This window comes from Stegodyphus dumicola, chromosome 12 (genome assembly GCF_044657685.1).
Source record: "Stegodyphus dumicola isolate Sdum_Otavi_A_Nest chromosome 12, ASM4465768v1".
NCBI classification, from domain to species: Eukaryota; Metazoa; Arthropoda; class Arachnida; order Araneae; family Eresidae; genus Stegodyphus; species Stegodyphus dumicola.
Genome location: NC_140779.1, coordinates 29,380,850 through 29,396,602, shown reverse-complemented (window position 1 = coordinate 29,396,602; position 15,753 = coordinate 29,380,850). Strand labels below are relative to the sequence as shown.

The window sequence follows — 15,753 nt, the reverse complement described above, 5'->3', positions numbered from 1 at the left end:
ATGAATGGATGTATGTGTTCATGTATGAATGGTTGTATGTGTTCATGTATGAATGGATGTATGTGTTCATGTATGAATTGTAAGCACGAATGTATGTGTTTGTATACATATGCACATATATGTACACACACAAACACACGCGCACATTTTCACATATCTGAATTCGGTTCCGATAACAAGATAATACCAACATTTTTTTGATGGATATGAAAAAATGCATCAGGAATGTTATGCATAACAGTAATTTTTGTCAATAGCAACAAATTCTCTTGGCTGCCACAGGCCATAGAAAAGTAATACAAGGACTGCCTTGACCATCAAAATTATTAGTTGGCAATCATAAATATAGAATATGTGCCTTATGAAAATCTAGACATGCTGTTATGCTGTTTTGTAATTCAGCGTAATAAATGATATGACATGCTGAATTTGCATGGGTTAGTAATTTAGTAGCTGAGTTTAAAATCTTGGTCCTTTTCTGATGTACCAAATTCTGTAATTTGTTCTTCATAAAAAATAATAACAGTGTCAGTAAGTTATTCTATATTTAATCATTCGCCAATTTTTTTAAGTAATCTAAAATAAGCTTTGCTCATTTGAGGAAAAAATTAAGCCACATACATGATAGCACATCTGAGCACTCATACCTGTATTTTAAATCCTTTTGATTGAAAGACTTCCATAATTAATCGGGATGTTAAATCAATGATCATTTAATAAAATAATTTTATAATATAGAAAATAATTAAGATACAGTCAATTCCTGATTAACTGTGATAATACTAGGAGTACCGTCACAGTTTAACCTAAAATTACATGGGATGTTAAATCAATGATAATTTAATAAAATAATTTTATAATATAGAAAATAATTAAGGTACAGTCAATTCCTGATTAACTGTGATAATACTAGGAGTACCATCACAGTTTAACCTAAAATTACATGGGATGTTAAATCAATGATCATTTAATAAAATAATTTTATAATATAGAAAATAATTAAGGTACAGTCAATTCCTGATTAACTGTGATAATACTAGGAGTACCGTCACAGTTTAACCTAAAATTACATGGGATGTTAAATCAATGATCATTTAATAAAATAATTTTATAATATAGAAAATAATTAAGGTACAGTCAATTCCTGATTAACTGTGATAATACTAGGAGTACCGTCACAGTTTAACCTAAAATTACATGGGATGTTAAATCAATGATCATTTAATAAAATAATTTTAAATAAAGAAAATAATTAAGGTACAGTCAATTCCTGATTAACTGTGTAACCTAAAATTACATGGGATGTTAAATCAATGATCATTTAATAAAATAATTTTATAATATAGAAAATAATTAAGGTACAGTCAATTCCTGATTAACTGTGATAATACTAGGAGTACCGTCACAGTTTAACCTAAAATTACATGGGATGTTAAATCAATGATCATTTAATAAAATAATTTTATAATGTAGAAAATAATTAAGGTACAGTCAATTCCTGATTAACTGTGATAATACTAGGAGTACCGTCACAGTTTAACCTAAAATTATAGTTAATCTGAAGCTAGTTAGGAAAACGCAAGAAAAATGCTATTAACTATTTATATGTGTTCTCAAGCAGTTTAATCTGAAGAAGAAATTCATTTGATTTTGTAAACTTAATCAGCATTCAAACAAAAAGAACAATGTTTATATTTATATTACACTTATATTTCAGTAGACATCAGTGTGTGAAACAGAAGATTAATACTATATACTTGATTTATTTTTTATATTTATTTATATATTTCCTTCATATTTCAGAATTTTTACAATTAAATTGTATGCTGTTGGGGATTTAAAAAAGCCTTCCAAAAGTTCACTTCACCCGCTATCACCTACATTTTCCTTTTCCTCTTAATATTTTTCACAGATAATTTTATTTCATGCTGATGATTTGTAACACTTATTTTTCCATTGATCCACTGTAAACAAACTTTCTTCTAACACTGGGCCCAATTAATGTGCCTTTAGTTAAATATTAGTTGACCGTATTCTTATATTTTTAAAGAAATATTTGATTAATCTAAGAATTACTTGCAGGTGCCAAGAAAGTATGTTGTGTGTAGTTCCTGACATTTCAGCATTTAGAGAAGGATGGCAGTGGGTCAGGCAGCCTACACAAGTAAGTTTGGATGTACATTTAATTGAAATGTCAGTTTCTTATAATTCCTGTGTCAAAGTTTTTGCAAAGTACTGAATTTTTGTATTTGAAAATACATTTTTAAAATATTAGCTTAAAATATTTAAATTTGAATATTCCAAGTTAATATTTTAAACAAGTGAAAATTAAATGAAATTAATTAAAGTGAAAATTAAAAAAATAATTCAGGGGGAAAAATTCTTGAATTTTATTTCAATTATCCTTGAATGTCTTACTGTATTTTAATATTACACACTGATTATATTAAACATTCACCTATTTTATATCCCTGAGGTCGACCTGGAGAGTCATTATTTATTATATTTTGCTTTCATCACCGCATCTTTATCCATACATGACAGCTTCAATAATAACCTATGCAGTAATGTCTAAACTTTTTCTTTCTTTCTTTTTTTTTAATATTAGTAATTGAATAACAAGAGTATGGCAACCTTTTATGCTAACATTACGCTTGGCGATGTTTATGGCGAGGAAAAATTCAACACAAATTTCTTTTCATATGCTAAAAATAGATTTTGTTAATGAAACTCATAGCCAAAAGATTACATTTAGTGCTATTAAGAATAACTGATGTGTTATTCACCATAAACCCAGAAGCGGCGGCAGAATATGTCAGCAGCGGACGGCAGAATTTAGGGAAGACAAAATTTTTGGAATTTTGGGGAAGCACCGAGTGAAGAATATGTATTGTTAAGAAGGAAAACTTCTCTGAAACAGGAGTGGCTTCGTCCCAGCGTAGAGGGAAACAGCTGCACATGCGCGAAATATCTGTCGCCAAAGCTCAAAACCGGCTTCGAAGTTCGAAGGTCACGTTTATCAAGAGTTCATAAAACAAATATCGTTTTAAATTTCTTTAAACTTTAAAGGAAAAGAAAATATTTTTTTTTCGCAAATAAATTAATTACTGGATTAGTTATTTTGAGCAAAAAAAAAAAAAAAAAAAAGTGCGAAAATCTGAGTTTAAATTATCGCGAAAAGTCAAAGCAGAATCTTCTTAACACGTGCTCCTCAATTTCCTGTACACATCGCGGAAGGGATTACAAAGTGCGAAAATCCGGGTTTAAATTATCGCGAAAAGTCAAAGCAGAATCTTCTTAACACGTGCTCCTCAATTTCCTGTACACATCACGGTAGGGATTACATCTATGGAACCTTTCCTTCTTTATATACACGTTTTTTGCACCAAGCTGCAAAATAAAAGGATGAGAAGTTTTTTATATTGCAAACATTTCGTAATCGGAAAACATGCACGACCTCAAGCATTTAACTCTTCTGCATCGAGAGAGGACAAAATCTCTTTTCTCCAAACATCGAAAACGCCTGTGTCTACGAATTTCTCCTGGAATGCTTTTCCTTCCCCCTATGAAAAATTGAATACTACAGCGCTAACAATTACCTACATAAGAAAAGCGAGAACTTCTTTCTTGGATGCTTTCACCCTGTGTGAAATTCCCCCTTGGGACGGGATTGCAACTTCGGCCATCAAAAGCTAAACATTGACAGTAAACAAAGGAAAGAAATGGTGCATTAAAATAACACAACTACTTTTAGTAATAAAAATAACAGAACTACTTTAAAAGAATGATTGACATGTCATTTAACAACACCTGAAAGCAATGAGCAATGCAGTAACATGATGGGGGAAAGCACTAGGTAGGAAATTATTCAGGCGTTTGGGGCGTCCAGCCGATGTCTGAATGCTTGGGCATTTGGGGCGACTTCGATGTGAAAGAGTTAAAGGAGTAACGATTTTCCCCATTATATATCGTGCAAATGAAATAGCATGGATGAAACAAACATTAATGAATGCTTGGTTTGAAAATCATTTTATACCCAAAGATTGGCAACATTTGACTTCGGTTGGTTTACCTGATGACGGCAAGACTATTCAAGAAATTTTTGAAATATTTTAGCATAAAATCTGCTGTGTGGAGCATTGCAAGATCATGGGAGCATGTGTTTGCAGAGACGTTATAAAATTCTTGGCATAATTTATGGTCAGGTACCATATTTCATGATGAGGATAATGAAGATGATAGTCGTGGATTTGAAGGTTTTCAGATATCGCTAATCAAAGGTTAATTTTCCAGTTAATGGATTTTGTCTATGTGGAGAAGTGGTAATAAATGAAGTTGATGTAACAGAAGTTTTTCGTTGCAATGACAATGCCCCAATCATCAATCAATTAACGGACGGTGAAATCTGTAGTATGGTTCTAGATCCAGGAAATACTGCTACCGATAGTAAAGAAAGTGACAGAGAGGTTATTGAAAACAAAAAATTTCAATTGACAAGTTAGTCGGTATTTTGACACAGCAATTACAGGACTTGAACAGTAGAACGTTGTAACTGAACAAGAAATTATGTGTGTTTATAGAATTAAAGAGAGAGTATTAGCTCAAAAAACAAAGCAACTTAAACAACTTACATTGAAAGAAATATTAACAAAATAAACAAATAAATATTAAGCTTTTTTTTTTTTTTTTTGGTAAATTTTGATATCCTTTAGATGATAATTGTTCTTTCATAAATTTCAATTTCATATTTTTAATTGTATAATTTCTGCATGCCATCTTACTAGATTTAAATTGATGATCTAATATCCGGAAAAATCCCAAATCGGGAATCGCCAAAGTCCCGACGAGTCGGATTTCGGACTTTGTATATACAATTAAGGATCATGGAATATATTTAGATCAGTGCAATAATAGTTATTTGATATTAATTAATGAATTTTCTCATGTATAGTGGAAGAAATATAGAAAAAATATCTGCTCAGTTTGCAGATAATTTTGTTATCAAATTGTTTAATGCACGTAAATGAAATTTTAAAGAGGATTGATGATCTGGAGTTTATGGCCAAATATGCTATGAGTTACATTGAGGCAGGTTTGAGATAAATAAAGTGCATGATGTTTTTAGTTTTTCGAGACGTACTTTAAATAATTTAAAAATTAGCCACCCAGACGGTATAGTGGTTATGGGAGCCTGACTGCGATGTCGAAGGGCCAGGTTCGAATTCCGGAGAAGGCATGGATTCAAAATTGTCTGTCCCTTCATAGGAGGTAACGGTGGCCGCCTGTTAGGTGCCTCCATAATAAAATGGTCATCGCTTCTAGCCTTGGTAGTGGCCGATGCTGTTATAAGCGCCATTTGTAAGAGAAATAAAAATAAAAAATTTTTGTAGGTGGAGCAGTTATATGCCAAAAAATTGATTAATTATACTTTCAGCTAAAATTTGCAAATAGGAGGTGGATGACATTACTCATTTGAGTCTATTTTGAAAGAATCATGGAGTCTTTGCATATGGAGATATGTATCTAACATAAGAGGTAAATTAGAGAATGACTATAGAAATGCAAATAGAAATGTAATTGAAAAATATTTACTTTGGATCTTTTTTTCATCAGTTATTCTTTTTAATTTTATATTTGACAGCATCATATGATTGTGTTATAGCTGGAGAAAGTGAGATAATGGCATTAGTCGAGTCAAATTTTCAAACTGAAGGATATCAAATGTACTGATTCTGCTCATAATCCTTACCAATGGTGCTATGTCGATACTACAATACAAAGTCCTAAACCTGGATATCTTAATATCTAGACCAGCTGCCAAAACAAATAAATAAAATAACAATAAGTATTCTCCCTCCTCAAAATCTAAGAATGGAGAATATAGCATCAATAAAAAGCAGTGTTTAATAAATGTGATATTTCTGTATTTCGCTGGAGCTTGCATGTTACTTTCAATTATCTGTTGGCTAGAGAAGTTGCAGTTACATCGAGGCCAGTAACAATGCAGTGATTGGTATTGATTGGATCACACTTGTAGTCCTTGAGTAGTTGGGAGGGAAGTAGTGCTGGCACTTTGCATTTAGCTGCCTGGTACAATATCTTGTAGTAATTTTGCTGCCTATCTGAATTCTAAAAATTCTACCATACCTAATTTTTACTGCCTGGTGGTCCTCTAAATTCTAAAATTTTTGGCCACTCTTAAGGTCTAACGCCTGATGCGGCCTTACCTGTTTCACCTACTATGGCACCTCCCTGTGGAAACAGTTAGCTTTTTTTCATTTGATTTAAGCAAAGTGAAACCCCAATGTTGCTCAGTCTACATGTTGTCTTACTAGATTTAAACTGATGGCCTATTTTTGGGGGGGGGTAGGGGGGACTGGTTGTTTTTTGTTCTGTGCATTCGTTTTTTTCCATTTTCTTACAGACGACAAAAGTGCTGTACGAAGAGTATATCTGTCCAGTCTCACAACCTTATGGTAAATTCTAGCATGCAGTTGTATGCTTTGCAATTTGACTTGCAGTTGCATGCATATCACTGTCTTTGCTAATGATATAAACATGGGGATATCACTTGTTAATTTTATTGATCAATGAAGATTTCTCTGTTTTGATCCACAGCTGTTTATTCTGTAATCATCTTATGAATTTGAGGGTGATTGTAGAATCAATAGCAAAATTTTGCATAAATTTGGATTTATGTTAATAGTTTTATAAAAATTTTCACATCTTATAATTTACTTTAACTACTGTCCCCCCAAAAAATGTGATAAAATCTATTACGTAAATAACTAGTACATAACTATAAATAAGCATCACATTTTTAAAAATTTAAATTCCTTTATATAAACCAGTCATGTTCTTGTAATGTGCAACACTGCTATATGAGATAACATGGAATCATTTACAGTGCAGTACTTCGTATGTTGTGCTGAATCTTTAGCTTCAAAATACACCAAAAGTGATTCATTTGTTTGAGTATTAGTACTTCCTGAAAGGTTGATAAAGTTCTTTTGATGGCTTATGTTTAAATAATTGCATCCTGATTGATTGGCCCAGCTCCATATTACAAGACAAGTGACCAGTTTTGACATAAATTTGAAGTACTACTTGCACAGTTGTACCAAGTACTACTTGCACAGTTGTGCCACATTTGATAGCACAATGAAATCTTACTGCCTAGCAGTAAGAAGCTTTGCTTATAATACTTGTCTTAGTTATGTGGTAATGTAAAGCATTCTCTGTCTCTGGTCAGTAATCCTTTTATTGTAGCATATTAAAAAATGAATCTTGTCTGAATAATAGTGTATAGTATTCTGTATTTCAGGTGCCAGTGTCATTGGTTCGAAATGATGGTATTATATATTCAACTGGCTTGACATTTACCTATACACCTGAACCTGGACCAAGAACTCATTGCCCTGCTGTTGAGGAAGTCTTGAGGCCTCCAGATTTACGGCGGGATGAGTCTAGGCACCAACCTCATTTGTATTCAAGTTCTGATCACCCTATGTAATGAAGTGATTTGGAATATTAAAATGTTGCACGAGCCTGTATGAGCTCAGGTGAAATATGCAGTTCATTGGTATTGATCCAACGAACAAGTCAGTTACTTTTGAAATTATTCTGAGAACTATCATTCACACAGTAGATAACAATGTGATCAAAGTAATATTTATACAAGTCTCCCATATGACTTAGCTGCTATTATTCTACTTTTTTATACTTATAATGCCTTCATCGAACATTACTCACAATTTGTTGTTAAGGATTGCTCCATGTTATTCTTGGAAGTAGTACATATATTGAAGCATTATGGTAATCTGACAATTTTCAGTAGAAAAATAACTTTTATTCTGTATATTTTTTACTTGTATGTCAAACATAATAATGATTATGAAACATAATCTTTTTCTATTTGTTTTTTTAAAGAATGGATTTTGAGGTGATATGTAATCTGAATTTTTGGCTTGTATATTTTTAATGAAAAATTAGACTGTAAATATTTATATTTCAATATAAATTTGTAAATAATAAATTATGATTAAAAATTGAGTTACACTGAAGAAATGTACAGGTTTTTTGGTCTCAAATTTTATAGCAAAAATATTTACTTTGGATCTTTTTTCATCAGTTATTCTTTTTAATAGTCTAGTCTTTCTACTTGAACTAGTACACACTTCCTTTTATGTGTTTGTCTTTATTATTATTCTATTTTTAAACACCTTGTTGAATAAAATCAGGTAGCATAGCATATAGTACTGTTAATTTATTTATTATAATTTTGTTTTCTATTGAGTATATGCTATGCTTCATTATGGTTTTTGTCTGGTGTTATATTCTTTTTTGTAAACCATATTCTAAGCACTTTTATTTCCTAAAATAATTGGACTGATTTTTTAAAAAAGCTTAGAAACGTGTACCATGCATTAAGCTGAATGCTTTAAAAAAAATTGAGTGGTTTTACTAATTTGCCCAAATTATTTTAAATATTTTATAGTTGGGCTATATTTATATTTTTATATATTTTAAATAAATAAAAGTTTTTACAACTTCATTCATTAACTTAATTCAAATTCCAAAATATTTGTAAGAATTCAAATTAATGTTTCTAGTTTTCAGATTTGCATTAAACTAATGTTGAATTTCAGTTACAAAAGGACTCACCCTCCCCAGAAGGAGAAAAGTCCCAAATATTATGGCTTTTAGTTTAATGATAATATTTGTAAATTTGGTGAAAATATGAAATACAAATTAAATTTTAAAATAAATAAATAAAATAAAAACCGATTTTTTTAAATATAAAACTTTAATATAAAATTGCATATTTCCAGATGTGAAAATTAAAAATTTGGAGCAAATATGAGGGTAAAAAAGGTGCATGCTGTAAGATAGTTGATCAGAATTTATGGACTCCATACATACCTTAAAATGTCAAGTAAATCTTAAGGAACCTTAAAGCAGTGACTTGTTGAATGCATGGTGATATAAAAATAGCTATCTGAAATTCATTTGATATATTTAAATTAAATTACAACTATTAATTTTTGTTTTAAGAGTTTGTATTGAGAACAGACTTCTTCTTAATATTATGTTTTTACATTTGTGCAGTGTTAAATGGATTTAATGCAATAAGATTGTTTCCTACTTCAGCAGCAATATTATTTTTTCTTACTATATTATTAATTTATGTTTTGAATTCAGGTTCACCTCTAAAAATCATATTTAGACATACATATTAGCATCCTAAAATGTTTCTTTTCTAATACCTGTATTTATTATAATGATGGTAAAAAATAGGGTGCATCTACCTCCTCTTAGTTTGACCTAAAAAGATTGAATTTTTCTAAAGTATAATTTAAGAATTTTACTTTTGTTGAAATTAACTTGAATGTGCCTATAATTAATTTGAAATTCTGATTTTCATTAACGTGTATACAGTAAACTTAATTAAATTCAGGAATAGTATGGCATAAAAAAATTGAAATTTACTATGCATCGCATTTATTAACTTTGACCGTTATTTTATTTAACTGCAGTAATATTTTTTGAAATCTTCAGTACTGAAATTTGTGCCATTTTTAAACATCTACTTAACATTTATTTTATTTCATAATTTAAATTAAGTAGCATTTGCACTTTAAATTTTATTAAATACATTATTTTTAAAAACTGAATTTTTTAACTAACTTCTTTGCAAAATTTTCTTATTTCTGCAATAAACTAATTCCTCTTAACTGATTAAGTTATGTTTGCTATTTTAATGTTTCATTTAGAATAAGTTACACTTTTTGTAACTTTGTTTTAGATACTAGATGCATTCCATAATTATTTCATGCAGGTTAAACTAAAGCTATTTTGTTGTTTGACTGAACTTTAGAAAACTAATATTGCCTGTTGCATTTTTATACCTGTGCACTTAGAAATTTAATACATTGTATATATTCCACATTATACTTTTATCATTTATACAATAATTCTTCATCATTGTATATACTAAATATCAAACTTTATAAGCTTAAGTTTTTGTATATAGATTATCTGTGATTTGTTCTGCTGTTGCATACAGTTGCAAGAAACTTCTGTCTAATTAATTTGTTAATATTTTATGTGTATTGTTATGGGTGCAAGAAAAACAGCCAACTCTGTATTAATATTTATGTGACTGAATCTTAAAATTGTGAAATTATGAACACTTTCATTAAAAGTTCTCCCATATTCTAAAATTAAAAATTTAAGTATAATTTTATTTTTAAGTCTGCATAGGTTTTCTGACATATATAGATAACATTGCAGCTTAAAATAATTTATGAGATCTGTTTTATGACATTAAAATATAATATATTTTTCCATGCATGGTAAAATAACATGATTCAGAAATTGTTTCTCAAACTATCATTTTAATATACCACTATGAATACGGTTAGAGAATATGTTTCAGTGTCAGTATATATAAAGTCATATATAAAAAATGATTTTAATTTTATCTATGTAAAATCAGGTTATCATGTATGCTTTGAATTTTAAATATTAATGTATATATACTTAACATTTTTAAAACTTTTTTCTCCACCAATGTCTGGACACTAGTTGATCGTACATTGTTTGGCAATGACTGAAACCATTGCCCATTTAACTGTTTTATCTGCGAGAAAGTTGATTATGTACTGATATTACACCTGCTAGGAAAAGATAACTGTAAACATCAGAATTTGAACCCAGGTTCAGTGACATGGCAGTTAACAATGCAAACAACTGTACTGAGCAGGGGCTTGGAACAATGTCAGGTGCAGCTCATTAAAGGTTTTTGTGGTAAGGAGTACAGAGGTTTTCAAAACCTCTCAGAAAGTGTTGGATTATAAGGTATTTTTTCCCTCCTTTCCGTATGCCTTCGTTGTGTAATTGGAAGCATACTTAATATATATTTGAGAGGTCCAAGATCCGAATTCCAGTGAGGGCAATGCAATTTTTTTTATGTTTCCTGCTTCAAAGAGACCTAATGACTCTACAAATGATGGCCGAACTAAAAGGTGTTGGATGATAATTCGTCAGCCCCAGCATTTGGGAGTTGGTTCCCTTAATCCTTAGTGACCCTTTAAAAGAAGGAGTATATAAGGTCTTTTCTCCCTTTTTCCATGTGGCCTTTGTGGTGTAATTGGAAGCATACTTGACACATATTCAAGAGGTCTAAACTTCGAGTCCATGCAAGGGCACTGCACATTTTTCATGTCTCCTGCTTCAAAGAAACCTAATGACTGTACAGGGTCAATCTCTGTTACAAAATCAGGCAGTTTCTGTGCTTTTTTTAACAATTTGTTTTACCTCTTGTTTGTTAAAGGCTGTCTTAACTATTGCTGCTTTCACTGTCGGCTGGTGTTATAAGATCATCCAGTTCTCCATTTGTCATTTCATGAGAGGCGTTCTTTACTAATTCTTAGATTTCTCCTTCTTCCATATCTGAATATCATGTGCTGCTTTATTATTTTTATTATTAAAATTTTGTAAGATTTCTTTAGCTTCATTTTCAAGCTATGGAAAACCTTTAAAATTGTTGACAACTTCTGGCCATTTCTGATGTCAGCAAGCATTCATTGTTGATGACTTTACTTGTTTCCATGTGAGTTTAATAATTTCTGTGCACTGTGTTACATAAAATTGCTTCCAAAATTGATTCCAAAATGCCATTAGTGTGTCTAGATGCAGTGTCGTGAGAGCTTCAGTATTGTGTCCTGGAGCATTACCAAGAATAGTGATATCTTTAAAGCTCATGTTTTGATGTTGTAAGTAAAGACTGACTTTAATGAATGAATTTTCAAACCAGTCATTACTGAACTGCAGGCATAAGGGAAACATAAGAGGTGTTATTGTTTGCATTATGAGTTCTCTTCCATAAAAACATTAGATAACTATCTTTTTGAGCTTCTTTCTTTCTACCTTGTCTTTTAGCATGTACTGAATTGCAGGCGTAAAGGAAACAGAAGAGATGTTATTTTATCATGAGTTCATGAAGACATTAGGTAACTATCTTTTTGGAGTTTCTTTCTTTCTGCCTTGTCCGTTAGCATCTCGTGGCTCTGTCTGGAACGCACTGGGCCTCTACATCACTAAAATTTCTTTCAGTGTGATTAGACTATGTTTTAAAATGCTTGGCTTTGTCATTGAAAATGTTTATGCTGTTGCTTCTTACCTATTTTGTCAGGTGATATCATTCCATAAAACTTTGTACCTTATCCCATTTTCTTTTGCACTTCACGGAATAAAGAAATGAAATAATCCTCCATTTTCATTTAAAGGTATTTCCTGCACAATCACCTTTTGCTACTGTTTATGAAATTGTTATAGTTTTTCCATGCTAAGCATCTTCTTATAATCCAGTAACTGCTCTATCTTCATTGTTAGTTTTAAGACCTTAGCTTTTGCCTAGAGATAAAATATCATATAAAATCCTCAGTATTCAAAAGGTTCTCAAAAGGTTGCCTGCAGTATAAGTTAGCCAAAATTTCCTTTGTCAGGTTCATGGTACTGTAAGCAGAGTTGGATTAACCATTAAAAAAAAAATAAGCAAATGCTTAGGGCATCAAGATGAGGTGGCTTCACAAAACTTTCCCATTGCCGATATTACAATGGAATATAGGGTGAAACTGAACCAAGACCAAGAAGTGAAGTAAATATATTTGGGGGAACCCAATTGCTTAGGACCTTTAAATGTTTTAATCCAGTATTGCTTGCAAATCATTTTTCCAGGCTTTAGCAATGAAAATAAAGCAGTGCAGAATATTAGAATTTATATTTCCAGACACCTGTGTTAGTGTCATTCAAACTATGCTAATTGTGATGTTTTTTTAATAGATAAATTTGAATAGTTTTGCAATTAGAAAAATATGAAAGAGCTAAACATTCTGCTATAATAAAAATGCATTCTGTTAACTGCAAACAGCAGTCCAAATAAGGAGTAGAATTTTAGGACCATGCAGGATAGTAAATGTCTAATTTTTGTAAAAATCAGTTATATACAACATTCCTTTTAATGTGGCTGACTATGGATTGATTCCTGAAGCTTCTGCTGGTGCTTTTGTTCTATGATGCTTAGGACTTTGGCAACTGTAATGCATAAACCATAGTTATAAATCCTGTAATTGTTGGTTAATGCTGTCATTCTACAGACTATAACACTATTATACTAATCATTTCATAGGTGGCTGGATCTGTACAATGAGGTAATAAATGATGTGTGATTGTTTTTAATTCAGAATTATATGTAAGCTATTTTTCAGTATTTAACTGTAACTAGTGGGCAAGCCCGCCAGCTGAGCGGGCTGAAGCTCGCTTTTCATTGTTCAATGTTCATGAGTTCTCATGTTCAATTTCGCCGGTATTCGAAAGTTGGAACGAACTACCAGTTGTCAGTGACTTTGCGCGGGCTCCCCCCGCTTTATTTACGTATGCATCCAGAAGACACTGTACACACGATACACATGCGGAAAATCACGAAAACACCCATTCAGCCAGCCCGCTCGTCGGGATTCGAAAGTTGGAGCGAACTACCAGTGTCCAGCGGTAGTCACGCTTTAGTCCCCCGATTTAGTCACGTATGCATCGAGAAGATACTGCATACACGTTACACATGCGTTAAATCACTAAAACACCCATGCACCCAGCCCGCTGGCCGGAATTCGAAAGTTGGAACGAACTACCGGTGTCCAGCGGTTTTGTGCGGGCTGAGCCCGCTTTAATTAAGTATGCATACCGAATATACTGCACACACGACACGCATGCGGAAAATCACGAAAACACCCATAGAGCCAACCCGTTGGCCTTTATTGGAAAGTTCGTCCGAACTACCAGTGCTCAGCAATTTTACCCGGGCTGCGCCCGTTTTATTCGCGTATGCATCCAAAAGATACTGCATACACGTTACACATGTGGAAAATCATGAAAACATACATGGAGGCAGCCTGCTAGCCGGGATTCGAAAGTTGCATCGAACTACCATTGATCAGCAGATTTGCGCGAGCTTCGTCCGCTCTATTCTCGTATGCATCCAGAAGATACTGCTCACATGATACACATGCGTAAAATCACGAAAATACCCATACAGACAGCTCTTTAACGGGTATTCGAAAGTTGGACTGAACTACCAGTGTTCAGCGGTTTTGCGTGGGCTACGCCTACTTTATGCATCTAGAAGATACTGCATACACGATACACTTGCGGAAAATTAAGAAAACATTCATGCAGCCAGCCCGCTCGCTGGAATTCGAAGGATGGACTTAACTACCAGTGTTCAGCGCGGACTGCGCCCGCTTTATTCGCGTATAAGTCCAGAAAATACTGCATATACGATAAACATACCTAAAATCACGAAAATACCCATGATGCCAGCCCGAGCCTTTATTCGAAAGCTGGACCGAACTACCAGTGTTTAGCGGTTTGTGCGGGCTGCGCCCGCTTTATTTACATATGCATTCACAATATACTGCATACACGTTACTCATACTCAAAATTACGAAAACACTGATGGTGCCAACCCGTTTGCCGGGATTCGAAATTTCGACTGATGTATTAAGTTTTATACTTATAACATATTTTAGGTTATATATTAAAACTAAGTGAAGCTCAAAGTATAATTTCACCACTGTAAAATTTTTAAAATTTAATTAACAAAACAATTCTGTATTTACCTGTATTAATAATTTTATTGCATTTAATGCCTGATATTAAATGTATTTTGATCTGATAAAGGGTGAAGAAGTGTGTGAATTCACAGTGCGAAGAAGTTTATAAGATCAGTGAAAACATAATATGCATATTTGTGATAATATAAATTAGATGGATGTATTTGATAAATATATTTGTTAAAATTAAAGCTGAGGTTATAAATTTGGATGAAGTTGTAGTAAAAGAGAGCATTCTTCAGTGCCCAGGACAGAAGGATCTGGGCTATGAATTAAATCATTAACATTACATGAGTGGGGTTCAGTATAAAATTATTGCTCTGGTTTACGTGACTATTTATCTGATCTGGTAATTTAGAAATATATTAGTTTATCATTATTTTAACTTCTGTATATGAAAATTTATTTACATTTGAAATATTATACTGTGGCTGGAATTATAAAATAGTTAATTAACTAGCATGCTTCTGAGTGTTTAGTTTTTATTTTACTTTATTTAATTTTTAATTAGATAAAATATGAGTTAAAATGTGTTATATTTATCTTTAGACTACTTTAAATCTGCTTGCTTTGTTGTAAGTAAAATTTTGCAAAACTGTCCCTGCCTCTTAATGTTTTTATGTTTTTATGTTTTTTTTTTTTTTTTTTTTTTAGTTAGTTTTACATGGATTTACCTAGATTTTGTATATTTTATTTGAAAAAGTATTGATTCAGTACTAACAGAAAATGCAGCGTTTGTAATATTGTAACAAATGCCTAATATAAATGTATTTCTGACATGTTTATTTGTGCAAAATTATCACATAGTGGCTGTTTTTCTCAAGTTTCCAGGGTAAATTAAGTGTAAATATTTGTATCTTGAAAGGATAAATCAAATTTGTTTCCCAAAATAAAGCTATTTTTTTCTTAAATATTACTATTATTGTCTTTTTCTGCCATGTGATCATATACAAGATTTCGACTATAAAATTTGAAGTTGTAATTCAGAAATATAGTGATTTCCGTGTTGTTATAAACAGCAGTAAAAGAATAATATGCAATTTGCTGTTTTCATAACATTAGATTGGATTGTTTGATTATG

The 15,753-nt window shown here is 31.8% G+C and overlaps 1 protein-coding gene across 4 annotated transcripts in view; it reads left to right on the top strand.

The window, feature by feature from the left end:
- Positions 1-15,588, top strand: part of LOC118200546 (recombining binding protein suppressor of hairless-like) — a 182,798-nt gene extending 167,210 nt beyond the window's left edge. For 3 of the 4 annotated variants that reach the window (XM_085827591.1, XM_085827592.1, XM_035372506.2), the window contains exons 14-15: positions 2,083-2,164; positions 7,310-15,588. In XM_085827591.1, coding sequence (XP_085683717.1) covers positions 2,083-2,164; positions 7,310-7,513 — 286 coding nt within the window. In that variant the 3' untranslated portion in view covers positions 7,514-15,588. The remainder of the gene's footprint in view (positions 1-2,082; positions 2,165-7,309) is intronic. The other variant, XM_035372507.2, reaches the window with a different exon arrangement.
- Positions 15,589-15,753: the final 165 nt, after the last annotated feature.